This window comes from Cynocephalus volans, chromosome 1 (genome assembly GCF_027409185.1).
Source record: "Cynocephalus volans isolate mCynVol1 chromosome 1, mCynVol1.pri, whole genome shotgun sequence".
NCBI classification, from domain to species: Eukaryota; Metazoa; Chordata; class Mammalia; order Dermoptera; family Cynocephalidae; genus Cynocephalus; species Cynocephalus volans.
Window position 1 is genome coordinate 108,111,391 of NC_084460.1, and position 25,227 is coordinate 108,136,617.

General features: G+C 52.3%; 3 protein-coding genes and 1 non-coding gene across 8 annotated transcripts; 2 read left to right on the forward strand and 2 right to left on the reverse strand.

Annotated features, from left to right (window-relative positions):
- Positions 1 to 621: 621 nt before the first annotated feature.
- POLR2H (RNA polymerase II, I and III subunit H) lies at positions 622 to 4,708 on the forward strand. Of its 2 annotated transcripts, XM_063109579.1 has the most exons (5): positions 624 to 822; positions 1,763 to 1,846; positions 1,931 to 2,024; positions 2,871 to 2,954; positions 4,332 to 4,706. In XM_063109579.1, the coding sequence occupies exons 1-5, from the start codon at positions 750 to 752 to the stop codon at positions 4,447 to 4,449; spliced, it is 453 nt and encodes a 150-aa protein (XP_062965649.1). In that variant the 5' UTR covers positions 624 to 749; the 3' UTR covers positions 4,450 to 4,706. The 2 variants fall into 2 exon arrangements, with proteins under 2 accessions (XP_062965658.1, XP_062965649.1); XM_063109588.1 differs by lacking the exon at positions 1,763 to 1,846 and having other exon boundaries at positions 622 to 822; positions 4,332 to 4,708.
- Positions 4,709 to 8,058: 3,350 nt separating this feature from the next.
- Positions 8,059 to 11,648, reverse strand: THPO (thrombopoietin). Of its 3 annotated transcripts, XM_063075565.1 has the most exons (6): positions 11,636 to 11,648; positions 11,276 to 11,403; positions 10,912 to 10,998; positions 8,958 to 9,125; positions 8,644 to 8,724; positions 8,144 to 8,527 (listed from the first exon to the last, which is right to left on the reverse strand). In XM_063075565.1, the coding sequence occupies exons 1-6, from the start codon at positions 11,646 to 11,648 to the stop codon at positions 8,144 to 8,146; spliced, it is 861 nt and encodes a 286-aa protein (XP_062931635.1). The 3 variants fall into 3 exon arrangements, with proteins under 3 accessions (XP_062931618.1, XP_062931635.1, XP_062931627.1); XM_063075548.1 differs by having other exon boundaries at positions 8,059 to 8,712; XM_063075557.1 differs by having other exon boundaries at positions 8,144 to 8,707.
- Positions 10,509 to 10,632, reverse strand: LOC134365730 (small Cajal body-specific RNA 8). Its single transcript, XR_010022160.1, has one exon. It is a non-coding gene; the product is annotated as a small Cajal body-specific RNA 8 (non-coding RNA).
- Positions 11,649 to 15,391: 3,743 nt separating the features above from the next.
- CHRD (chordin) lies at positions 15,392 to 23,922 on the forward strand. 2 transcript variants are annotated; one of them, XM_063107613.1, is made up of 23 exons: positions 15,392 to 15,539; positions 15,771 to 15,874; positions 16,343 to 16,472; positions 16,603 to 16,731; positions 16,816 to 16,915; positions 17,059 to 17,146; positions 17,511 to 17,652; positions 17,768 to 17,908; positions 17,993 to 18,075; positions 18,153 to 18,300; positions 18,461 to 18,567; positions 18,687 to 18,806; positions 19,413 to 19,569; positions 19,912 to 20,132; positions 20,594 to 20,707; positions 21,038 to 21,310; positions 21,399 to 21,492; positions 21,578 to 21,634; positions 21,892 to 21,995; positions 22,441 to 22,543; positions 22,854 to 23,008; positions 23,164 to 23,263; positions 23,603 to 23,922. In XM_063107613.1, the coding sequence occupies exons 1-23, from the start codon at positions 15,392 to 15,394 to the stop codon at positions 23,656 to 23,658; spliced, it is 2,874 nt and encodes a 957-aa protein (XP_062963683.1). In that variant the 3' UTR covers positions 23,659 to 23,922. The 2 variants fall into 2 exon arrangements, with proteins under 2 accessions (XP_062963683.1, XP_062963692.1); XM_063107622.1 differs by having other exon boundaries at positions 23,606 to 23,922.
- Positions 23,923 to 25,227: the final 1,305 nt, after the last annotated feature.

Below are 25,227 nucleotides of genomic sequence, written 5' to 3' on the forward strand. Positions count from 1 at the left end.
GAGAGAAGGGCCCAGGGGAAGAGGACAGTGGTGGGGTGGTGGTGAGGGTGCAGTACCAGGGGAGGGGACTGTGCAGGCTTTCCTCTTCCTCATAGTGACATCATGGCAAATTCCCAAACTGGACGGACTTGTCTCGGGTGAGGTCCAGCAGAGCTGAGCCGGTCCGGGCCGGCCCGGGGGCCTCGGTGCCAGCTGGAGGGGCTGGGCATTATCCCCTGCTGGACCAATGCTCTGGGGTGGGGTTCTGCTCCACTCGCCCTCGACGCGGACTGTGCCCTCGGCAGGCAAACGGACCGGCAGGGTGGGGCTAGGGCCGGGCTTCTCCCGGCCAAGGATCAAGGTCCCCGCCTGGGTTAGGCCCCCATGCATTCCAGTCTTCGGGACCCGGATTCTGAAGAGGGCGCAGTAGAGACCCAGCGGAGCAGGAGAACCAGCGCCACCTCCACCAGAGGTGGGACTTATTGTGTCCCCGCCCTAGGCGGAGTCACCTGGATCTGAGACTCGCCCTCGAAGCCGAAGCCTCTCGGAAGCAATCTTTAGGGGCGGAAGTTAAGAAGCCCCGACCAGGAGGCTGCGGAAGTGGCCGCGTTGCTGCATGTTCCTGCGCACGCGCTATTGTGCTCTCTCGCTGCTCCTCCTGAGGTGCTGCTTTCCCCCTTTCTCCTCTGGTTTTCTCTACGCGAGGTGGTGCGCGTGTCCCCCAGTCGTGGTCGCGCTGAGCCCTTCTCCTGTTCTCGTGGCCCCTCACGATGGCGGGCATCCTGTTTGAGGATATTTTTGATGTGAAAGACATTGATCCGGAGGGCAAGAAGTTTGACCGAGGTAAGTAAGGTATTTAGGAGCTGTTTGAGGGATGAGGCTAACTTCCTCGGGGACGCACCCCTGGGGCCCGTGTCCACCCAACTCACGTGATCTGCCCCTACCAGCAGGTCCTGATGTTGAGACCTCCCTCAGGAAACATTTTATGGACGAAAGAAGTGAGACTCCAAGCTCTCCCTTCACACATACGGCGCCCTGTGCCTGGGGTGGCCTTTGGTCATGGTGCTGGCCAGCTCCCGGGCATCTCTATAATCGCTGCCTACTCTGTGCTAGGCGTTGTACTGTGCACCTCAACACACAGTTTGCCTTATTTATTCCTCTCAAAAGCCCCCACGAGGTAGGTGGTGCCTTCTCCCTTTTGCTCTGAGAGTTTAAGTAACTCATCCAAGGCTGCGCAGCCAGTAATCTGACTTCAGAGCCTATATTCTTGTATTGCCCTTCGAACCTTTAGAGTTTCTTTTGTAGTCCTCATTGAGTTAGAGTTAACTCCTTGGTATATACCTCTTAATTCTGTCATTGATCAATAATTGTTTCTCCTTGATGTCTCTTTCTTTGCCTGGAGAGTCAGATGTTTTTCAGGACAGACACCAGCTCTTATACATCCCGGTAATCCCCTCAACACAGTGGATGAGTGAACAACTTGTCTGGAGTCAGGTTCTAAAGCATCCAGGCAGGCCTAGAACCTGGATATTATTCACTGCCAGAGAATCTTTGATTCTTTTCTGAGGATTCTGTTCACTTGCCATAGTTTTTAATCCCCTTTTCCTTCTTGCATATTTGGTTCTGATTGAGACTGCACTTCTGTGAAAGCAGATAAGAGGCCAGTGGATGTAAACTGGGTTAGACTGGGTGTTCTGTTGTGCGTTACCTCCAATTTGGGATCTGTCTTGTCTGCCCTTGGCTTGGCAATTACCTCTGCCACTCTTTTTCTACTTGTCCCCAGTGTCTCGACTGCATTGTGAGAGTGAATCTTTCAAGATGGACCTCATCTTAGATGTAAACATTCAGATTTACCCTGTAGACCTGGGTAAGTGATTGAACACAGACAAGAGCAAGAAGCTTTTTGCCGTGTCAGCTGTATTTCACCCTCAGATATTGCTCTTATTTTCAGGTGACAAGTTCCGGTTGGTCATAGCTAGTACCTTGTATGAAGATGGTACCCTGGATGACGGTGAATACAACCCCACTGATGACAGGCCTTCCAGGTGGGGGAGTATAGAAGGGAGTAATTGAAATATGCCCTCAGGACTAAGTAGATAGGTGGTATAGAAAGACCCTTATTTAATTCCCGGGATAAATGGTGATCAGCAGAATCTGAGTAACATTAAGGAAATTATTACACTTAAGCATTTAAGAGTTGGCTGGTTAGCTCAGTTGGTTAGAGCTCAGTGTTATAACACAAAGGTCAAGGGTTCGGATCCTTGTATTGGCCAGCCAAAAAAAAAAAAAGAAAAGAACTCAAACAACCATGTGTTTATCAAAAACAGTGATTATGTGCTTGTGAGTTTTACCTTTTTGAAGCCTGAGGAAATACTACTGAGTGACCCAGGCTGTGTTGGCCTTGTGTCTTGGGAGAGAGCTTGGTGTGATGGAAACGCTTTGGACCCCCACTGAGTTCATTTCTCAACTCTACCACTTATTTGTTGAATAACCATAAGCTCTTTCTTCATCAGTAAAATAGGGATGGTCGTGCCTAGCTCATAGGGTTGCTGTGCGGACTAAATGACATCATGTTTGTGAGGTGCCTATTGTTGGAATGCTGGCATTTAGTCACCGGGTACCTTTTAAAATTTATTTATTATTTATTTATTTATTTTTATAAAGGTGACCGGTAAGGGGATCTTAACCTTGACTTGGTGTTGTTAGCACCATGCTCTCCCAAGTGAGCTAACTGGCCAGCCCTATATAGGGATCCAAACCCGTGGCCTTGGTGTTATCAGCACCACACTCTCCCAAGTGAGCCACGGCTGGCCCTACCAGGTACCATTTTTAAAGGGTCTCTGATATCATTAATTACTATTAAGAATAACTTTGCCACTATTGTTCCACAGGGCTGACCAATTTGAGTATGTAATGTATGGAAAAGTGTACAGGATTGAGGGAGATGAAACTTCTACCGAAGCAGCAACACGCCTGTAAGTTCCATAGTTTTGTGAGAATCTTTTTTCCCCCTCCCTGTTCTTAAGGGGAAAAAGAATTTGGGCCATGTTCCTGCTTCCTGTGTTACGTCCTTGCCCTCAAGCACCTCAGACCTAGGTGGGCCCTAGAGAGAAACTGTTCTGGGAAGTTTCCAGTCTGAGTGACAGGCTGCTCACATTGCTCTTGGTCAGGACCTCAAGGCCCAGTGGGCCAAATGAGAAACTGATAGTCTTGCTGTGTAAAGTACAAAGCAGAGTTGCTTCCCCAGGAACTGATTAAACTGCTAGGCTTTTTTGTTTTTGTTTATTTGTGTGTGTGTGTTGCTACTCTGTAACCCAATCCCTAGTTCTATGGTTTTCCTGCCCAACTATTTTTTCTTCTCTTTGAAATCTTATTAAAACAATATGTGATCTTTGTAAGAAATTTGAAAAGCAGAGAAGAAATGTGAAGAAGGGGGAAAAAAGTTACCTATAATTCCATACCCAGAGGGAACCTTTCACATAAACATTTTTTTAATATTTTAGTTTTTCTTAATATCGATTTTTTTCTTTGAGAGCATGTTGTTTATCACAATATTTTCTTCTGCTCTTTTTGCTTAACGTTATATAAAGTATATTTCCCCATGTCAGTTTAAAGCTTTTCCTGGCATTTTAATAGCTGCATAACATTCCAGTAAATAGATGTACAGTCATGTTGCTCCTAAGCTACAAATCTGTACAGCATGTTACTATACTGAATACTGTAAGCAACTGTAACATAATGGTGAATATTTGTGTATCTAAACATATCTAAACATAGAAAAGGTAAAATATGGTGTAAAAGATAAAAAATGGTGCACCTGTATAGGGAACTTCCTGTGAATGGAGCTTGCAGGACTGGGAGTTGCTCTGGGTGAGTCAGTGAGTGAGTGGTGAGTGAATGTGAAGGCCTAGGACATTACTGTGCACTGCTATAGACTTTATAAACACAGTATGCTTAGGCTACATTAAATTTTTAAAAAGAATAATTGCACAACGATGTTAAGACTGCTATGAAGTTACTAGGTGACAGAACTTTTCAGCTCCGTTATAATCTTATGTGACCACTGTCGTATATGTGATCCATTTTTGACTGAAATGTCGTTATGTGGCACATGACTGTGTCTTAATTAATTTGACCATTCCCCTAATTTTGGGCATGTGGGTGTTTTCCACCTTTACTAATATAAAGAACACTACCTTGCACACATCTGCATTTATCTTTGTCTTAATTTTGTTTGCTAATGACAAAGCCCTATAAGGGTGCCTCTTCTCTTTTTTGGGCTGGGATGGAGAGCCGCTGAGTAGCAGCTGCTCCAGACCTCAGATTCATGGGACTGGGGCCTTCTGTTTCAGCTCTGCCTACGTGTCCTATGGGGGCCTGCTCATGAGGCTTCAGGGTGATGCCAACAACCTACATGGATTTGAGGTTGACTCCAGAGTTTATCTGCTGATGAAGAAACTGGCCTTCTGAACCTCGTGGGAAACCAGCCTTGCTGCTTAGTCACTCAGGACATGGATATTGTTCAAGCCTGAATAGCAGTTTCGTTGTTCACCTGATAAGGAGGGGCTGTCTCTGTTCATTGTGGGTGCATCTTTAGCTGGTCTGGACTCAATGGAAAACTGACTTGCCTGTGAAAGATACAGTGGGAGAGCTTAAAGTGAATCAGAAGTTGTTTTGTGGATATGACTTTTTAATTAAACTTTACTTTTTCAGACTGTCCCCTTCTTAAAAAAATTTTTTTTTCTGTTTACTTTAAAATCATTTTTTCCAGTTTATCTGTGGGATATTGTTTCTGGCCCAAAGCCACATGATCACATGCCAATGTAAGATTTATCCCAACCTTTTGGTATCTGAGTTCAAGGTTATCTGAATCTTCTGGCTGACTATTCCAAACATTTATCCTCCAATGTGGTTTTCTGTCTGGGAAAGAGAGTTTTGTCCTTTTGGCCTCTGAGGGTACCCCAGGCACAGAAGATACCACCCACTTGGCATAGAATTTTAAGTTGGCAAGGAGCACTGCTTGTATCCTTTTGACACTTTTAGTCTCATAGGAAGTCAGTTCACGTTGACTTGAATGAGTCACTTGCATGGCCTGGAAATGTTCATCATTTTAATACAAGCTTTAGGTAGAGGCTTTTAGACATAGGCATGGGGCATGACTTGAAGAGAGTAGAAAGAGAGAACTTAGTGGTCATAGAAATAGGTGGAGAAGCTGGCTCTGCTCTCCATTCCAGTGGGGACCTGGGAAGGAGGGTAAGTGGTGGTGCTTCTTACTAGTGACACTGAACAGGGAACTGCTGCACAGACCATTGAAGTGGACAGGGCAGCAATACCAATGAGGTTGGCAGTCCAGTGCCAGTGCCCAGGACAATGCAACAGTCTTAACTGCAGTCACTCGCTTATAAGTGGGGGAAGAAAAAGGAAATGGTGATGATTATAAGGACTCCAGCATGTGAACTGGCCCTTCAGCCTAGCATTAGAGGTCTCTGAGAAAGTAAATGGGACCCTGTTTTCCCCTGGGAAATTCAGGGTAATAATCCAGAAAGATTCTCTGTGAGTGTGTATTAAGCAGTTGTCTGTTTTGATCTGGTTTTGCCATGGGAGCTGATCTCCCTGCTGGGATGCCTGGGGTATTTCCTTCCCCATCATTTTCAGGTCTTTACATGAGGTGTTAGAAATAGTATTTAGGGAAATGGGTTGAAAATGAATGGTCTCAGCAGGGAGGAGGAAAAGGTGTTTCTTTTACCTCACTATGTGGGGGAAGGGGTAGTAGGAGATGCACTGGGAGTTGGTAGAAATTTTTACGGAATCCTAGAACCTTTCTATGAGGTCAGGTTTTTTGGGGGGTTGCAGAAGGATGGATTTGGGTTATAGTGGGAGAACTTAATTACCAGTAATATAGTTCAGGGTATCATAGCAGACTGTTGTGGCTGCCTTAGAATGGCAGAAGAAAGAGAAGTGGTGTAAAGTTGAATAGGGATAAGAGTGTTCTGGTTGTAAAGTTTTTAGTTTTCTGTCAGAGTAGAAGGGGTAGAATCAGCCAGACAGAATGATTTGGGAATGGGTTAATTCTTAAAAGAGGCAGAATAGTTCACATTGGAGGAGCCCATGGGTTTTTTGCATTTTCCCTGAGCTAGAGTAAGTCAAATGCCAATACCAGATGCCTGGAACTTTCTGGTTACATTGGCAGCTTTGCCATCCTTGCCTCTTATCTGACTGTGCCAAGAACCCATAATTCTTTGGCTCCTTTGGCATATCTTGTCATGGGTGCTGGCTGTATCATGTGCCATAAGATGTTTCATTTGGTCATTAAATTTAACCTACTTCAGTATTTTAGTAAATTACAGTTTCCACTTAACCATTCCCTTGATTGCATTCTGGAATATGTAGCGTGGATGAACTAATTCTTTCCTATGCAGAAACTAACACCAGACAAGATTATTGAGCTTTATGCATTTGTTGATTCCTTCTCCATGGTAACAGTTCTGTCCATGAAGGGAGAGAGGGGCACCAGGAGATGTCTAAATGGTCACCCCACCAAGAGCTTTAGTTTTCCACTCAGAACTCTTTAGTTATTGATGTATTTATTCCATAAGGACTTGGAAATCTTTCCCAGTAAACAGGATTACTGAATGATATATTTAAAAGTGCACCACACTGGGGAGAATTTGGACCCAAGAGTGAGACAGACAAGAGTGTTCCTTCTTTTCCTTCTCATAGGCTATGTAACCATTGGGAACTCACCTGGCTTCTCTGAGCTTCAGTTTCCTCATCTGTATAATGGAGATGATAGTACCTACCTTATAGAGTTGTGTGAGTGTTAAAAAAGGTAATGTACATAAGGATCCTGGCACATTGGCTTTCATTTTACTGGTTTGGAATGCCTTTGGTGATCCTGTGGTATTTGTGGCAGTGTTTGGAACTCTGAGTTCCTGGCTCCTCTACCTACATGGTAGCCTTTCTGCCTTTCCTTTGGCATGGGGGAGAAGAAAAAGCTTCCACTGGTTTTCCTTTGGAGGTAGCAGGTTGACCTTTGTAATGGAGTTTTTGTTTTTGTGCCACACAAACCTCTTCCTGAGCACCAACGCAGCACTTATTTGTAAAGCCCCATAAGTCTGACTTCTTTTCTAGAGATCCCCTAGCAAAGTTTATGGTGGTCACATAGGGCTGCTTTTTAGATGCACTTGTGGGAAATTGGGAAATGAGCCTTCAACTTGACTTGTGCTGTCCTGCTGTGTGAGCTCAAGAAGCCTGACTCATGCCACTTCCTGCACTTCTCCTGACCTCCACAGGAGGGAGGCAGGAGCCCATGCCTGGCGAAGCCTCCTGCTGAGCTGCTGAAGCTCCAGCTGTTTGCTCAGCTGTAACACCCAGGTCTTGCCTTTACTGAATTGTCTGCATGGGCTTACCTGGGTGTGAGGCTCTCCAAGGTTTCCTGTTAGCTTTTTTTGAGGGGGGTGGGGGTGGTCAGGGGAATCTATTGCCCCCTGCGAAAAACATCTTTCCCCTGTTTCTTGGTTACCTTTTGGGTACTCTCATTTATTCTTTATACAGGCTCAGCTTTGTCTGTTGTTTAGGACAGCCTTTCTAAGAGACAACTTATTCATTTCTTAGGAGTAAGTATCTCTTAAGAACATGGCATCAAAGAAAGTCCCACAGAGAATGATGGTAAAGGGGAGGGGCACATAGGAGGGCCTTAATCTTGAAGCAAAGGAAACTACCCTTTCTCTGTTTTCAGACACAAGGTAAGTCTTTACCTCTGTTCAAAGGCCAAGCCAGTCCAGGCCTTTGCAGAATTAGCATGTGAAAAAGAGCACGTAGAGAATTAGTAAGTTGCAAATTGGTGTAGAAAATAGACCAAAGATAATTAGCTGCTCAAGATGAATATTTTTGATAGCTTAAAAAAATAGCTTCTGAAGTTTTCTAATGTACAGTGAAAAATGATCCCTTTTTCTGTCCCGTTTATCCCTCTTTACCGGGGCTTTGGGTTTTAGGTGAAAGCAGGAAATTTGGTATAGCTGCAGTTGTCTCCCAGGGACCCATGAGACACAATGCTGATGTTGGCAGTGTCTGAGTACCTTACCCTTCCTGAGACAGATTCTGGGAGTGAGGGTGGGCTGCAATTAGAATAGGGCTGGTAGGGTTGGGTATGGTAGCAGAAGGGTCAGGAAGCAGGGGGTGGGGCTGGACCATGAGGGTAGGCAAGGTGGGTGAAGGAGAGAAGAGTGTGTACTGTCCAGTAGAAGGATGGGTTGAGGAAGGAGAATATCCAGGCTGGAGGTTGGGTGGCAGAGCACCTGTGTCTAAAGTTCCATGGGGATTGTCCGGGGATTCTAGGGTCCTGGGTGGGGGTCCTGGAAAGAGTCCATGAGTTCCGCTCAAAAGTCCATGTGTCCTGTTCATGTATCCAGGGATTTGGTCCAGGGACCTGGAGGTTTGGTTTAGCAGACCAGGAATCTTGGCTCTGAATCCCTGCAGCCTGTTCAGAAGTCCAGAGCCAGTAGTTCTGGCTGAGACACTGGCGTTTGTCTCCAACAATCCAGAAGTCCTGTTTGGGAGCTTGTTTAGTGTGAGGAATAGAGAGGTACTGCTTGGGACAGCTGTGGTGGGTAGGGCCCGCCTGACACAGAGGGTGGGCCCTCCTACAAGCAGCAGGAAACGCACCTTTCCTCGGAGCAGTTGTTGGAAGCTCAGGAAGATGGCATTGGGATCCTTGTGAGCTGTGGTTCTGCCCTGTTGAGGAAGCTGAGGGCAGAGGATGAGCCTGAGGCCAGAGTACAGGGCTAGATATCAGGCCTTCCTTGTCTATGTGGGAAAGATGGGTACCAGCACACAGGCTTATGACTGGGAAGGAACACTCCTTAGTAAATCAGCTCTTCTACCCTCAAGATCCTCGGAATTCACTTCTTCCCTGAGGTCTTCTAGGTGGACTGAGTCAGGAAAGGACAGTTTCTATAGATACCCTGACTGGTGCTTACCTGGGTTCCAGGGAGACCCTGCAGGGCCCCAAGGAGGAGGCGGACCTGTCCAGAAAGCTGTCCCAGGAGGGAAGAGAGGCAGGTGGGTCCCAGTTGTCCCCGTGCTGCCATCACTCCCTCCAGCAGAAGGGTCACTGCTCCCAGAATGTCCTGTGCCTTGGTCTGCTCCTGGAAAAGAGATAGAAGAGAGAAGCGGACTCCTTCAAAGGGCATGCTAATAGTGGGTGGGGAGCCTGTAGGAATAGCCAGCAGAATGAATCATAGGCGCTGAGAATTGGACAGGACCAAGGTCCCACCCAGCACAGGAATTCCTTCACAGTCTTCCGACAATTGGTCATCAGCCTCCACTTCAATAACTCCAGTGTCCGCTAACCCAGCCTGGTCTTACACTTAGTTGCAGTCAGAAAAGTTCTTTTTTTTTTTTTAAAGATGACCAGTAAGGGGATCGTAACCCTTAGCTTGGTGTTGTCAGCACCACGCTCAGCCAGTGAGCTAACCGGCCATCCCTACACAGGATCCGAACCCGTGGCCTTGGTGTTATCAGCACCACACTCTCCCGAGTGAGCCATGGGCCAGCCCCTAGAAAAGTTCTTTTTTTTCTTACATTGCTGAAATCTGCCCTATTATTGCATTTACCTCTTAGTTCTAGTGTTGCAAATCTACTCTTTCTGCTACAAAACCTTAGGATCATATGATTTTTAAACTAAATGTAGACATGAGACTCTATCATAATGATAAAGAAGAAGGGAACAGACTTACTAATAAATGGCAGAGCTGGAACTACAAGGGACCTATAGGAACTGCCCATCATCCCTGACCCAGTCCCCCTAGAAGACCTGAGAGAAGAAAGGGGATTCTAGAGGTCTTAAGGGTAGAAGAGTTGATCAAGCAAGGAGTGCCTCCTCCCAATAGGTTTCCTGGTCCCAGGCTAAAGCACTTCTTGCTGTACCATAAGACTAAGACTTTTCTCCAAGCCAATCAGACAGGTTTTGTTTTTTTTTTAAAAACCATTCCTCATATAACATGTTTCTAACTTCTTACTGTTCAGACTGCTTCCTTCTGGACACATGTTAGTTTAATACGGTCCCTCTTAATAAGTTAGCATGTGTTTTGAGCAGGTTATGCAGTACTCAGGCCAGTACTTTTAAGTGCAGGCCACTCAGAATAGAAGCGCGATAGGAATATTTCCACAACGTGGGTGCTGAACATCTAAAGTGGCCTAGAATTGCTAGCTTTTAAAACAAATGCTTCAATAATGTTACATGCTAAGTTTGGGATCAACGTACCTCTCCCAGATAGTTTTCATAGGAAGTACTAGGGCTAGAAGTTTAAATGAGGGAAGCAGGGCATTGTGGCCTGAAGACTGGAAGAGGATTTTACTCAATTAATTTACACATGTAGAATCATATATATATCTCTGTTAAAGTTCACCTTGTTTTTGACCTAGGCTTTCAGCGATTTGAATCTTGATTGTCCTTTTTTATGTTAGTGGTACTTCCTAGCTTGGTGTCACCTGTGGATGACAGATCAGACTTACTTTTTTTTTTTTTTAACTGTCTGCCCTGTATCTGTCCGTTATGATTTTACTCAATTCGTCCCAGTCATCAAAAGGCAGTTGATTCTAGGGAGGTATGGTGAAAATTAGAGCACAGTATTACTTTTTCATGATAACTTAAGAAGGTTGGATGGGAATAGGTTAAAGGCATGGCTGTGGGAGACTTCTATCCAGCTTTTTATGGTGTTCAGCTTTGAATCCATTTAACATAGCAAGGCTGTAAGCCATCATCTTGTCCACAGGATATCATCATAGGCAAATATAGATTGGGTTAGGGTGGCCAAACTGAAGGTGAGATATTCTTAGGGAGCTCAAGAATTTTGAAGAATCCTTGAGAAGCTGTAGGAAACTGATGAAAACAAAACTTAGAGAAGCCAAAGTAAGGGATGGCTTTCTTACCGTCTGGGTTTTCCATTCTCCCAGGCTAAAATCCACAGCAGGCAGCAGGACAGGTATGGACAAAGGGTTAATGTCTGGGCACTGGCTCTGTTGAGAAACATTGATGTGGGGGGGAGAAGGGAATTGAAATATAGGGGGTATGGTGGTCCAGTGACCAAGAACATATTCCATGAGTAGAGCTTTTAAAAGAGGGCTCTATTGGGAATCATAATCCTTGTTGGGGAGTGGTGATCAGTAGGTGGTAGTCTTACCAAAGACAATATTGGAAGAATAATCATTGGGCCAGGGAGTGAGAGGAAGTGATGGGAGTGAGGGTATCTTACCAGCTGAGTGGATAGAGGGGATAGTGCTTGGGAATTCTCACCAGTCTGCCTTGAAGGACATGCGAGTCACGAAGCAGTTTATTTAGGAGTCGGGAGTCACAGGCAGGAGGAACCGGGCTGGACAGAGTTAGTCTTGCAGTTAGGAGAAGCATGACCACGAGGAGCAATTCTTAGATGAGGAGAGGTAAGGTTGAAAGGAGTGGATAAGGAAGATATCATCATTGGGTAGCAGTCCAGGAATTCCCATTTAAAACCCAGAGCTGAAATCCAGGGAATCTGCTACTTGGACACCTTATTCCTGGGAGATTGGGTTTCTCCAGCCCCCAACACCTGCAGCATGTCTCTTTTCTCTTTCCCTCTCTGCCACATTCTGATCTGGCTGTAGCCTCTCCAGTTCTTACCAGTCAGCTCCATTCTGGCTGGGGTGTCTGGCTGGAGTGGCTCCCTGTATGGGGCCTCTCCCCTGAATCCTTCCTGAGGCCATGGAGGCGGCTTGGGCTCTTGCACTTCTGGGCAGAGTGGGGTGGGGCACAGGTGGGCCGAGGAAGAGCATCTGGAATCTATCCTGAAAGTGACAGGAATAATGAACATTTAATCAGGTTTCAAGGAAAAGACTGGCTGGCAGGGGGAACAGATGCTGGGAGGGCTTGAGATGCTGACCAGCCTAGAACTGCGGAAGCTGACTGCTCCCGCATTTTCTTGTGATTACAGCATGTGGTGTCTCTGTCAGGGCTCCCCTGTGAATCTAATATGGGCTCCTACTCCACCCCCCGCCCCCTGCCCCAGAGCAGCAGGACAGGATATGTATACACACACATCTTAATTGGCCTCAAATTCTGAGCAACTATTCCATCCCTATCTGGTATGGGGATAGAAAATGAAAGTATTGTGGTGCAACCCTGGAAAAGAGAATGGAAAATGGGATATAAGGCCAGGATGAGGAACTAGCAAACATGCACAATGTGTTGAGGGGTAGCTTCAGTGTTGGGGAGTGGAGTTGATGAGGGGAATTGGGCAAAGATAACCGGGACTACTAGAGGTCGAGTATTAAAAGGTGGTGTAGGAGAAATTAACCTCTCATTCTTTCCCTATTTACCTCCACACATAAAGCCTAGAACTGCTAAAGAGCAGCAGGACAGGAGATCCTCCTGGAGTTTTTCTTTGCACTCTAAGTTCTGAAATACCTCTTATCCAAGGCAAAGAGATGGGCTAACAGTCTTGGGACTTCCTTCCTGAGGTGAGTTGCCCAGGAATGGGCACCTGCTGAGCAAGGTGATGCCCATCTTACTTAGCTTACCTCACCTTAAACACCCAACTTATCTGTCTCATAGCCCTGTACCTGCCTCCCCTCCCCTCCCCCCTCCATAGATCCCTTCCGGTTCCTTCACAGGACCCCCCACATGGCTTCCTCCTCCTTTCACAAGTTGTGCAAAGAGGCCTGCACCTGATTCAATATTGGGATTTCCTGTAGGTCTGTCAACATGCATGAGCTCTCCTCCCACTACCCTCTCCTTGTGCCCTGGCTTGCCTGACCCAGCTTCCCCAGCCCTGGGATTCAGAACCTTAAGCTAACAAGGAATGACTGGGTGAGAATAGGGATTGGGCTCTGTCTGTCTTGGTACTTATGTTCCCTAAGCCCTAAATGCACCTTCTTTCTTATTTTCTCCCTGGGCCCATGTCCCCTTTCCCTAGGGCCAGGCAGGACTGTGCTGTATTGTACCAAGTCTGTGATCAGTCCCTCAGAAATCAGCACCCCACCCCCTACCCCCTGCTCTGTCCTGCTCCTCCCATTCTGGGAAGGCTACACTCTTCTTGACAAAGGTCAGTGCCTGTAGGTTCCAGTTATCCTGCTCCTCCCCCAGCTGAGAGCCCAATTCCTCTTTTCTGCCCTTCCTACCCTCACTTAACCCCAAATCCTTCTTGCCACTCACCAGGTGGAGAAGGGCTCAAGGACTCAGGTGCATAGCAGGCAGCACTCTGGGGAGCAGATGGGTAGGAAGACATGTGGCGTTGGGGCACAGCCCCTCCACGGCAGTGGGGTCACACTCCTGCCTGAGCCACTTTTGCCCAATCAGAGCAGGGAGCCACCAGATACTGGTGAAGTCCCCCGGAAGTGACGCCTTCTCCTCCCACCCGCGCTGGACCTGGAGCCCCTGCCTGGACCATGGTCCACTAACTGAGCCCAGCTCCTCCACCCACACATATCACAGGGCGGATTTGGATAGGGGGATCTGTCTTTTCCTAAGAGATGGGAAACCTGGCACGTGTCTGGGGAAGGAGATGGGAGAGGAACAGAGTTTTTTTTCCAGGAGGAATATGGCAGGACATTTTTGTCCTTGGAGAAGAGGCACAGAGGTCTTGTTTAAGATTGGTGGGGTTTTCAAGTCCTTCCTATACAAATTTCTTTTTCCTGGTCACCACACCTGCTGCTGAAATCCAGTAGGACTCTTGCTTTCCTGCTTTTCTCACCTATAACCCCCTAGGGAGTCTCATATTGTCATTCCCCCTTTTCAAGTGGGAATCTGGGTATGGCCTATATTAGAGAATGATCTTATTAGGGGTCAGTGTTATGCGGAAAGGATTTGGCAGTTTGAGAGGACTGGAAGGTGTGGGGTGTATGTGTGCACGTGAATGTGTGTGTTAAGCCTGGACCTAGGTATTCTGCTGAGACCTAGCAGCCTGCTTATCTCTGTGCCCGTGCCCTCCTTTGCTTGCCATATCTTTCTTCTTCCATCTTCTACCACTCTATATGTGACAAGAGGAATAACCAGGCCCATGTGTCCCTGTCTTAGGAAAGACAGCTGCTAAACCTCCCCTGCAAATACCTCCCCTCTGGCCCCCCTTTTCCTTTGGCCCTGACTCTGGTTCCTTTGCTTTCCCCTCAATCCCAGTCTCCCCACAGTCTCTGTCCTCAGGGCCTCCTGGCCTGTCCTTGTTCCCATCATCCCCTCCCCCCACCTTCAGTTCTTCCTCAGGCTCTCTCCTGTTCCTCCTCCCAAGGATGGGGCTGTCTGCTAAGGAGTATGGCCTAGATCCCGGAATTCTCCAGTTCAGCCAGACGAGATGCCTCCCAAGATTAGGAAGGAGGGTGCTGGGATAGCTGGGAGGATGGTGGACATGTGGGGGTGGGAGGGGACAGAGAGGCAGTCATGACCAGGAAACCAAGACAAAGGAGGTTGGGGATGGGCTGGAGAGGCAGAACTTACCCTGGATGAAGAAAGAGGGTGAGAAAGCAAGAGGGTGATGGTTGAATGGGCCCAAGGACAGGTTACAGTGGACAGGAAACACTGTCACTAGATAGAAAGCAGAACACTGCCTGCTTCTGGCTAGGTCCCTGTCCTGGGGAACACTATAATGAGGAGACATCTCAGAGAAGAGATGGGGACACAGGTTAGGCAGTGAGAGAGGGTGCTGTGGGCCTAGAGTCAGTACATCAGTTGACGGGCCCTTCCTGCACAAAGTTGTCATCCTTAAAGACAAGTCTTCATCCTTCGGGCAGGAACCAGGTCCTCGCCCAGTGACCAGTCCAGGCCTCAGGCCCAGCCTCTGCCCCTCCCTGGCCTGAGGCTCCCGTCCTGGGCCGGACACGCATCTCCTGGTCCAGCCGCCCTGTGGCCGCCGGCAGCGGGGGGCTCCAGGCCCGCCTCTCCTCCCCCTCTTCGCGCCCCCTGGTCCCTCCCCTCCCCCCACGCCCTCCGCTCCCCCTTCCCCTCCAGCCCCTCCCTCCTCCCCTGCCCGGTCCCAGCCCCTCCCTCCCCTCCCCCACTCGCGATCCGGGCCGCTGTTGCTGGGCCGGACCCCCCCCCCACCCCGGGCTCAGCCCGGCCCCTCGCAGAGCCGCCGCTGCCGCCCCGTTTGCTGAGGAGGAGGCCCCCGGCCGGGACGTCGGGCGCGGGACATAAAACGGGCCGGAGCCGGCGCCCGGGGCACTAGTGCCGCGTACGGCCCGGGTCAGCGCCCGCCCGTGCTCCCCCCGGCCGCTCCTCCCGCCCCGCCCGGCCCGGCGCCGACTCTGCGGCAGCCGGACGAGCCCCTCGCCGCACTGCCCCGGCTCTGGCCCCGGCCCCCTCCCGCCGTACCGCCCCGGCCCGGCCCCCTCCCTCCTCGCTGCCTCGCTCCCTCCGCCCTCCCGCCTCCCCAGCTGTCCCGCTCGCGTCATGCCGAGCCTCCCGGCCCCGCCGGCCCCGCTGCTGCTCCTCGGGCTGCTGCTGCTCGGCTCCCGGCCGGCCCGCGGCGCCGGCCCCGAGCCGCCTGCGCTGCCCATCCGTCCCGAGAAGGAGCCGCTGCCGGTTCGGGGAGCGGCAGGTAGGTGGGCACCCGGGGGTAGGCGCGGGCGGAGCGTCCGGCTCGGGGTAAGTCGGCGCTTGCCCGGAGGGGGTGCCCGGCGCAGGTGGCTCGGCGCAGCGGGCGGCCTGGAGGGGTGGGCGGGGGCTCGAGTCGCGTCGTGCCGGGGGACCCATGGCCCGGCGGGCAGCGCCCGGGGCGGGCACACGGCACGAGCGGGGCAGCGGCCGCCAGCCAAGCCCGTCCCCGCAGGCTGCTCCTTCGGCGGGAAGGTTTATGCCTTGGACGAGACGTGGCACCCGGACCTGGGGGAGCCCTTCGGGGTGATGCGCTGTGTGCTGTGCGCCTGCGAGGCGGTGAGTGGACACCGCGGCCGCGGACCGGGCCCTTGCGGGTGGGGGAGCGCTGGGGTCCTGGGACATCGGAGTGCACTCGGAGCTGCTGAGGAGAAAGGCTAGTCCGCAGATAGTTGGGATATTTTCTGCTGGAGGAAGGGGTATTGCCCCCTTCAAGTTTCAGGTGTTTACTTTTGATCGCCTACTATGTGTCAGGCTCTGTGCCAACTCCGTTTCGTCTGTCTCTCACTTAACTCCCATTACATCCTTGCTAGATAGATACTATTATTATCCCCATTTTCCCCCCCAGATAGGGACCCTAAGGCCCGGAGAGATTAAATAATTTGTCTAGGGCCACCACAGCTTCTAAGTGGCACAGCTGTCTAAGTGGCACGACCTTGCCCTGGTCCCTGGACTCTTCCCCTCGCCCTGGGTTGTCACCCGTTGGCATCTTGCATTCATTTGTTTTCCCTTCTTCTCTGTGAGCAGCCTCAGTGGGGTCGCCGTGTGAGAGGTCCCGGCAGGGTCACCTGCAAGAACATCAAACCCGAGTGCCCAACCCTGGCTTGCGGGCAGCCGCGCCAGCTGCCAGGACACTGCTGCCAGACCTGCCCCCAGGGTAAGGCCCACCCCGCCTCGAGGGGAGCGCGGCAGGGCCGTGGTACTAGGTCTTGGGCCAGTTAGATTGGAGTGGCCAACTGGCCCTCTCCGTGGCCAGCTGAAGCCCGTGTCCCCTACCCCCCGCGCAGAGCGCAGTAGTCCGGAGCGGCAGCCGACGGATCTGCCCTTCGAGTATCCGCGGGATCCGGAGCACCGCAGTTACAGCAACCGCGGGGAGCCGGGCGCTGAGGAGCGCGCACGTGGAGACGGCCACACGGGTAGGTGGGGGCTGGGGGTGCGTCCGTGGGGCTTGGCCTCTAGCAGCGGTTGACAGTGCTCAGGCCATCTAACTCCCCATGCAGACTTCGTGGCGCTGCTGACAGGTCCGAGGTCGCAGGCGGTGGCACGGGCCCGAGTCTCGCTGTTGCGCTCTAGCCTAGGCTTCTCCATCTCCTACCAGCGGTAAGAAAGAGAGAACGGGAGAAAGGAGAAGGAAGGAGGAGGGGTGAGCTGGGCAGCGGGAGGGAGAACTGGGAGAGCCAGCTGGGAAGGGCTGCTTCTGGCCCAGGCTTGGGGTCCGGCCTTACCCGACCTCTCATTCCCAGGCTAAACCGCCCCACCAGGGTCCGCTTCTCAGACTCCAATGGCAGTGTCCTGTTTGAACACCCTGCAGCCCCCACCCAAGATGGCCTGGTGAGATGATGCCATTTATGAGCACTTACCCAGTCTGGGCACTGTGCTGAGAGCATGCTCTGCATTGCCTCCTTTGGTCCTCACAACCGTCCAGTGGGAGGAAGGCACTGCCATTATGATGCCCATTTTACAGATGAGGAAACTGAGGCTCAGTAGCAGAATGTGATTTGTGCAAAGTTACACAGCTAGTAAGTGGTGGAGCCAGGATTCATACCCAAGCATCTGGCTCCAGGGCCCCTTCTTAAGCTTCCAAGGAGGGCCTGGGGGCTTCTTTCCGTATTCCTTCCTCACCAGGCCTGGGCCTCTTGGCTGGCCTGTCCTGCCTACTGGCTGAGTGTGGGGCCTTCTTGTCTCCCTGCTCTAGGTCTGTGGGGTGTGGCGGGCAGTCCCTCGGTTGTCTCTGCGTCTCCTTAGGGCAGAACAGCTGCATGTGGCACTCGTGACACCCACCCACCCTTCAGGGGAGGTCTGGGGGCCTCTTATACGACACCGGGCCCTGGCTGCAGGTAAGGGGAGCCAACATCCCCTAGAGGTGAAGTTCTGAGTATTCTCTGGCTCCAGGCATGGGGTGGGTTGAGGAGGGGGTTTTCTGATGGGCTCTTATGGTCCTCCCTCCCCCAGAGACCTTCAGTACTATACTGACTCTGGAAGGCCCCCCACAGCAGGGTGTAGGGGGCATTGCCCTACTCACTCTCAGTGACATGGAGGACTCCTTGCATTTTTTGCTGCTGTTTCGGGGGCTGCTGGAACCCAGGAATGGGGGTAAGTGGGATGGAGGAAAAGTGTATGAGAAGGGTAGGGAGAGCACTTCTCTCTCAGGAATGTTTACATGCGTGGCCATTGCAGGACTGGCCCAGGTTCCCTTGAGGCTCCAGATTCTACACCAGGGGCAGCTACTGCGAGAGCTCCAGGCCAATGCCTCAGCCCAGGTGAGTGAGGGTCTGGCTCTTGCCGTCACCTGCTGTGGTGTCTCGCTGTTGCCCACTACGCCCTGCTTTGTCTCTAGGAGCCAGGCTTTGCTGAGGTGCTGCCCAACCTGACAGTTCAGGAAATGGACTGGCTGGTGCTGGGGGAGCTGCAGATGGCCCTGGAGAGAGCAGGTGGGCCAGGGTTGCGCATCAGTGGACACATTGCTGCCAGGCAGAGCTGTGAAGGTGAGGCAGAGTGGGGCCTGGCACTTTGGGTACGCACAACCAAGAGGGGCTGACAAGTGCTAGGGGAGGGGCTCAGTTGGGTGTGGTTGAGATCCTAGGGGCTGGGAGTATGAGTGCCCATGGGGGCAAGCCTTCCACCACCTGTCTTGACCCTCTGCAGTCCTGCAAAGTGTCCTTTGTGGGGCTGATGCCCTGATTCCAGTGCAGACGGGTGCTGCTGGCTCAGCCAGCCTCTCACTGCTAGGAAATGGCTCCCTGATCTACCAGGTAGGAGTCAGGAGCTGCAGCAGGGGGGAGGGAGCAGGGCAGAGCTTTGTCCTGCAGTGGTTCAGGCCTCAGGCCTTTGCTGCCACTCCAATTGGCTGTCCCCCAATGCTGCCCACCAGGTGCAAGTGGTAGGTACAGGCAGTGAGGTGGTGGCCATGACTCTGGAGACCAAGCCTCAGCGGAGAAACCAGCGCACTGTCCTGTGCCACATGGATGGGCTCCAGCCAGGAGGACACACGGTGAGGGCTCCAGGCAGAGCTGGGCCACAGGGCCCATAGCCAGGGCTGCCGTTACTTGGGCTGTGGGAAGCCAGGTTGGATAAGCAGGGAGGTTCAATATCATTCACTCACTCATGGGCTCTCTGATTCATTTATTCATTTGACACATCTTTAGGGAGCCCCAGGCTAGGGTCTGGTGTTCAAAGAAAGTCAGATGTGGCCCCTATTCTCAGCAAGTTCACAGTCAAGTGGGAGGAGTGAGGTATGGAGAACAGTGCAATTAGACCATATAATAATAAATGTGATAGCAATGTTGCTACTTATTGGGACTTTCTATGTGCCAGGCACTGCAGTGGTTGCCTTATTTATACATATTTTTTGGCTTTCACAGTACTCATTATATAGATGAAGAAGTGAAGGCTCAGAGAGGCTAAGTAATTCTTTAAGGTTTGACATAGCTAGGAAGTGGCAGAGAAGGGACTGGAAAATGGGCCCGCAAGATTCTTATGTCTGCTACTGGTGTGTGGAGGTGTGTCTGGGTGTAGTGGGGGTACAAAATGTGGAAAGGCTGCAGAATCTTGGGCTTGTGTAAAAGCTGGGGTGGGCTCATCTTTCCCCGCCCCCCAGGGCATGGGTGTCTGCGCTGGACTAGGTGCCCGAGGGGCTCATATGCTGCTGCAAAATGAGCTGTTCCTGAACGTGGGCACCAAGGACTTCCCAGAAGGAGAGCTGCGGGGGCACGTGGCTGCCCTGCCCTACAGTGGGCACAGCGCCCGCCATGACAGTGAGTGCCCAAGGGGTCTGCCTGCCCTTTGGCATATTCTACCCTTTGACTCAAGCATGTGAGGGATGACGTCAGAGGGCCAGAGCCTGGTGTGCCTTTCTCTGTGCCTGGGGTCCAGGTTGGCATCTGGAGAAGGTAGGCATGTGGAGGGTGGCCCTGCTGGCAGACTTTCCCTGTTGCCATGGTACAGGGGTCTGAGATTTGCTGCTTCCAAGGCCTGGGGCCTATGGACAATGTCTTCCAGCTTATGCAGCCTGTGCTGGAGGAGATGGGGAATGCTGGGATTGAGGGGCTGCTCTAGGCTACCTTCTCACCTGTCACCTCTTCTCTGTCTGGACCCAGCACTGCCCGTGCCCCTGGCAGGAGCCCTGGTGCTGCCACCTGTGCAGAGCCAGGCAGCAGGGCATGCCTGGCTCTCCCTGGATACCCACTGTCACCTGCACTATGAAGTGCTGCTGGCTGGGCTTGGTGGCTCAGAACAGGGCACCGTGACTGCCCACCTCCTTGGGCCTCCTGGGATGCCAGGGCCCCGGCGGCTGCTGAAGGGATTCTATGGCCCAGAGGTGAGGACATGATAGTGGGGGGCAGCTTAGAAAATGCCTGCTTGTTAGCTTGAAGGGCTGTGTGGGCCTGTGCTGGGGGAAGCAGAGAGCAGGCAGCCTGGTATTGCAGAGCTGGCATGGGCTCAGGTGTCATGCAGACTTGGGATGAATCTGACAGCTTTTTACTATTCATTCTCCTTTCTATGTCCTTCTCTGGTGGGATCCCTTGGATAGTATGTAATATCCTCGACCTCTAGAGGGGTAGGTGGGATGGACCAAGCCCCCTGAAGTGGGGTGGGTTGCCATGAATTTGGAGTCAGAGAGACCTGGCTTCCAAGCTCTACACCATCGCCAATGGGCTTTGCTAACCCTGGAGACCTTATTTAACCTCCCTGGGTCTCAGTTTCTTCATCTGTGAATTGGGGACAGTAGGCTCAGCCCTAAAGTGCCTTGTTCCCATCCCTCATCCTGTTTACTCACAGGCCCAGGGTGTGGTGAAGGACCTGGAGCCTGAGCTGCTGCAACACCTGGCACAGGGCACTGCCTCCCTGCTGATCACCACCAAGGGTAGCCCCAGAGGGGAGCTTCGAGGGCAGGTAGGTGGGTGGTGTAGGTGGTGAGGATGGTGCAGAGTTGGGCTGACACTGTGTGCTCTTGCACTAGTCACTTGCTCTCTCCGAGCCTTGGGGGTGGTAGTATCGAACTCCCTGGCTGGTTGGGAGGATGAAGCCAGACAAGGTACATAAGGAGGCTGGCAGCCCACTGTACTGTCCCTGGCAGCTGGAATGATTGCTGAGGCTAGTAGCATCTTCCTAGGGCACCCCAGTACTCAGGGGGTGGAGGTGTCTCCCATTGGCTGATGTGCCTCCAATGGTGGAGACGTGAGGGGGAGCCCTGGCGCTGCCTCATTCAGCCTCTCCTCCCAGGTGCACATTGCCAACCAATGCGAAGTGGGTGGTCTGCGCCTGGCGGCAGCCGGGACCACAGAGAGACAGGCACCCGGGGCTCCGGATGTAGCAGCTGCCTCATTGGCTGCACTGCCCACCGTGCCTGGCCCTGCAGCCCCAGCGCCCGCCAAACCTGGTGGCCCTGGGAGGCCCCGAGACCCCAACACTTGCTTCTTTGAGGGGCAGCAGCGTCCCCACGGGGCTCGTTGGGCACCCAACTACGACCCGCTCTGCTCACTCTGCACTTGTCAGGTGGGAGATCTGGGAAGGGTGCACTGGGACCTGAGGCCTGAGGCAAGGGGCCTGGGCACCCCATCAACTCCCCCACCCCTCATTGCAGAGACGCACAGTGATTTGTGACCCGGTAGTCTGCCCACCACCCAGCTGCCCACGCCCGGTGCAGGTGCCGGAGCAGTGTTGCCCCATGTGCCCAGGTGGGTTCCCCACAGGGGAGGAGAAGGTAGTGGAGGGGCCGGAGAGAGGTCACCCTCTGCCTCCACCATTTCTTTGGCTTCACAGACAAAGAAGATGCCAGGGACTTGCCAGATCTGCTGAGGAGCCGAGACCCAGGAGAGGGTGAGCTGGAAGGGTGCGTGCTGGGGTGGGAGGATCCAGAGGTGCTGTTGGATTGAACAAGGAGGGGGAGAGTGTGTATGGGGGTGGGCTGAGGGGCTCAGGTTCCAAGTGACACCTGACAGGCCTCATTAGTGTGACTGGCCCATGAGTAGGCCCTTGGGTTAGGCTAGTGTGGGGCTAGCCTGAGGCTTAAGCCTTGGTAGTGGGCCCAGCTGATGAACTCAGTACTAATGCAGCTGGGCACTGTCCCCCACCAGGCTGCTATTTTGATGGTGACCGGAGCTGGAGGGCAGCGGGGACCCGGTGGCACCCTGTTGTGCCCCCCTTTGGCTTAATTAAGTGTGCTGTCTGCACCTGCAAGGTATGGCTGCCCAATCTTCTCTGGTGCCATAACCCAGCTGGCTCTGCAGAGTTGGGGAGGGGGCTTCCAGGAGAGGAAAGCCTGTTCTTGGTGAGGAGGGCTCAGGCACAGAAACAGTATGAGAAAAGTCCCCTGGCTTTGAGAGTCAGCTTCCTATAGGGAAAGGGAAAGGGCTGGCCTGGGTGTGAATTCTAGCTCTGCCAGGTGACTAGTTCCACGCGGCCCTAGGCACTTTCTGTGCCTCCCTGAGCCTCATTTCTGCTCCTGTAACCAGAGGTGATAGCCTACCTTGCAGGGTTACACTGAGGATCCGAGTCCAGGTACATAATGCCTGGGCTTGCATCTGTGAGATGTAACATTTGAGGTGTCAAAAAGGAGAGGGAGGAAGCAGGAGGCTTAGGTGCCCCCTCCTTCCTGACACGTCTCACTCCACGGATCCCTACAGGGGGACACTGGAGAGGTGCACTGTGAGAAGGTGCAGTGTCCCCGGCTGGCCTGTGCCCAGCCTGTCCGTGCCAACCCCACCGACTGCTGCAAACAGTGTCCAGGTGAGGGGTGTGGGTACTGAGGCTCACCTTTGGGGATGGGGCAGGCTTTGACTTGGATGAGGGGATGTGTAATGAGGGCAGAGGGAAGGGACTTCTCAGCTAGTGCATAACTTGGAGCCAGGGCTCTAAATGTAGTGGAAAGAATGTGCACATAGCAGTGGGGTGTGATGGGTTCCAGGCCCCACCCCGTCCATCCATCCAAATTCATTCACCTACTAAGTGCTAGAAATTGCTAGGTGTTGGGGACTTGAAGAGAAATAAAACCTGGTTAGCCTCCCAGGCTGACCCCTTCCTCCTTTCCTCCCAACAGTGGGGTCAGGGGCCCGCCCCCAGCTGGGGGACCCCATGCAGGCTGATGGGCCCCGAGGCTGCCGTTTTGCAGGGCAGTGGTTCCCAGAGAGCCAGAGCTGGCACCCATCGGTGCCCCCCTTTGGGGAGATGAGCTGTATCACCTGCAAATGTGGGGTAAGTGGGGAGTGGGAGCTTGTGTGAGGTGGGCACTGGTGGCCTGGCCTGGAGCAGGGAGACCTTCCCGGGGAGGGCAGACTCCTGGAGGTGGGCTTCTCTGAACAGACTGAAGGCCACTGTGCCCCAGGGCCTCTGTCTCTATCCTGCACCAGGCAGGGGTGCCTCACTGTGAGCGGGACGACTGTTCACCACCACTGTCCTGTGGCTCGAGGAAGGAGAGTCGATGCTGCTCCCACTGCACACCCAGGCGGCGTAAGTGAGGGAGTCCAGGGGCAGCAGCACCGTGGGACACTGGGGAGGGAAGGGGGCCCCTCCTGTGTGCCAGGAACACTGTGGTCTGCTTCACAAGTGCCATTCCACAGCAACCTTGTGGAGTTGTTATCCGTTACCTTTTCTTTACCAGTGAGTTCTGAAGCTCAGAGGAATGAAGCAGCTAGACTCAGGTCACAAAGCTGGTGTGCATGGACTTGTTCAGAAGATTCTGACTTTCCTGGGGCCACAGCAGCGACGCTCTGCTCTGCCCTCCGTGCCTTCTCCATGCCACCCCGTTCCCTCTCTCCTCCTCCAACACTGTCTCCCTTCTGCTTCCAGCAGCCCCAGAGACCAGGACAGTTCCAGAGCTGGAGAAGGAGGCTGAAGGCTCCTAGGGAGCCGCCAGGAGGCCGCATGACCAAGAGGACGGGGCCTGAGCTGGGGAAAGGGGGGGTGCCGAGGACTCTGTGTTCTCCTGTGCGGAAACCCAGTGCCTTTGGCTCCTCTGTTCTGCCTCTTCTCCCTCCCCCACTACCTCTGGGAACCACAGCCTGTAAGGGGGAGAGGCAGCTGGGCCACACCAAGGCCATATCCACTCCATCTCCTGCCCTGTCACCCTCCGGCCTCTGCCCTGGGAGCCCGACCCCTTTCCTTCTGTACATAGTGTCACTGGCTTGTTGGGATTTTTAATTTATCTTCACTCAGCACCAAGGGTCCCTCCACTCTACTCCTGCTGCCCCTGAGCTGAGCAGAGTCGTTATTGGAGATTTTTGTATTTATTAAAAAAATTTTTTTTTCAGTCTTTGGGCTCAAGGTTGGCTCTTTGTGGCCAGGGACCTGACTGGGCCCCAGTAGAGAAGGATCTGGGAGTAGGAGGTGAGAGAGAGGAGGTCTGGCTCCAGGGGCTTCCCTAGGACATGTGGAGAGCCGGAAGAGCTCTGCAGCAGAGCAGGATGGCACAGCAGTTGGCCGGCTGCACCTGGGTTCTGCAGACAGGCTCAGGACTGTCCTTGAGATAGACTACAGCCTCCAGAGCACAGGAACCCGAAGCAGGATTTAGACTCAAGTTTAGTTACCCACATGGCTGGCATTTTTGCTGACTCCGTGTTTGAAGTTGCTCCAAAGAGAGAAACAAAAGTATAACCAACCTGTCCTTTGTCTAAAGTGAGGCAAATACTTTCCTGTTATTCTTTTCTGGAAACTAATTGTGTTCTGGATCAGTTCTGGGGTAAATCCAGATCAATGTGGACTGGAATCAGCTCTGGCCCAGCTCTTGCTGAGTTTATCCTGAGATCAAGTAATGTACAGATTAAGACAAGACCCTTCTGCCCCTTTGTGCTCCTCTGCTCTGCCCTACCCTCCCATTTCTGCCACCAGGAACTGGGCATTCCCACAGGCCCCACAGGCTCTAGGGAAATGAAGGCATCAGGACAGAAATCTAACAAACATTTGAACCTGCAGATCTATGTTTTGTATAAACCACGTGGGGTAGAATGAATCTGGAATTTTATGATCTGGCAGGGCAGGGGTAAGAGAAATCACAGCCTTCTTATTTAGTTTTAGGCATGGTGTGTGTGGTTCAGAGTTATTGTCTTAGTTCGTTGAAGAATCGAGTTCCAGTTCTGCGGTTAACTGGCTGCCACGAACCTGTTTCCTTTCTGTAAAACAGATAATATCTCCCCCACAGGGTTCAATCAGAAAATGTGCATCATGCACCTCAGTGCCTGGTACATGTTAGTTGGAAAAAGCACTCTGAGGTGGGACTTCTGGAGCTGGTTTGGAATGAAAGGCAGAGAGAGACATGGGGAGGAAAGAGGCAATGGGCTTCAGGTACGTTTGGCATGATATTCTGCTGAAAGCTTAGAGGGAGAGGAGGGGCCAGGCTGAGGATGAAGGAATGACAAGGACAGGGAGTTTGGTGGGAAGAAGGGTTGAGAAGGGAAATTCTGATCCTTAGATGTAAC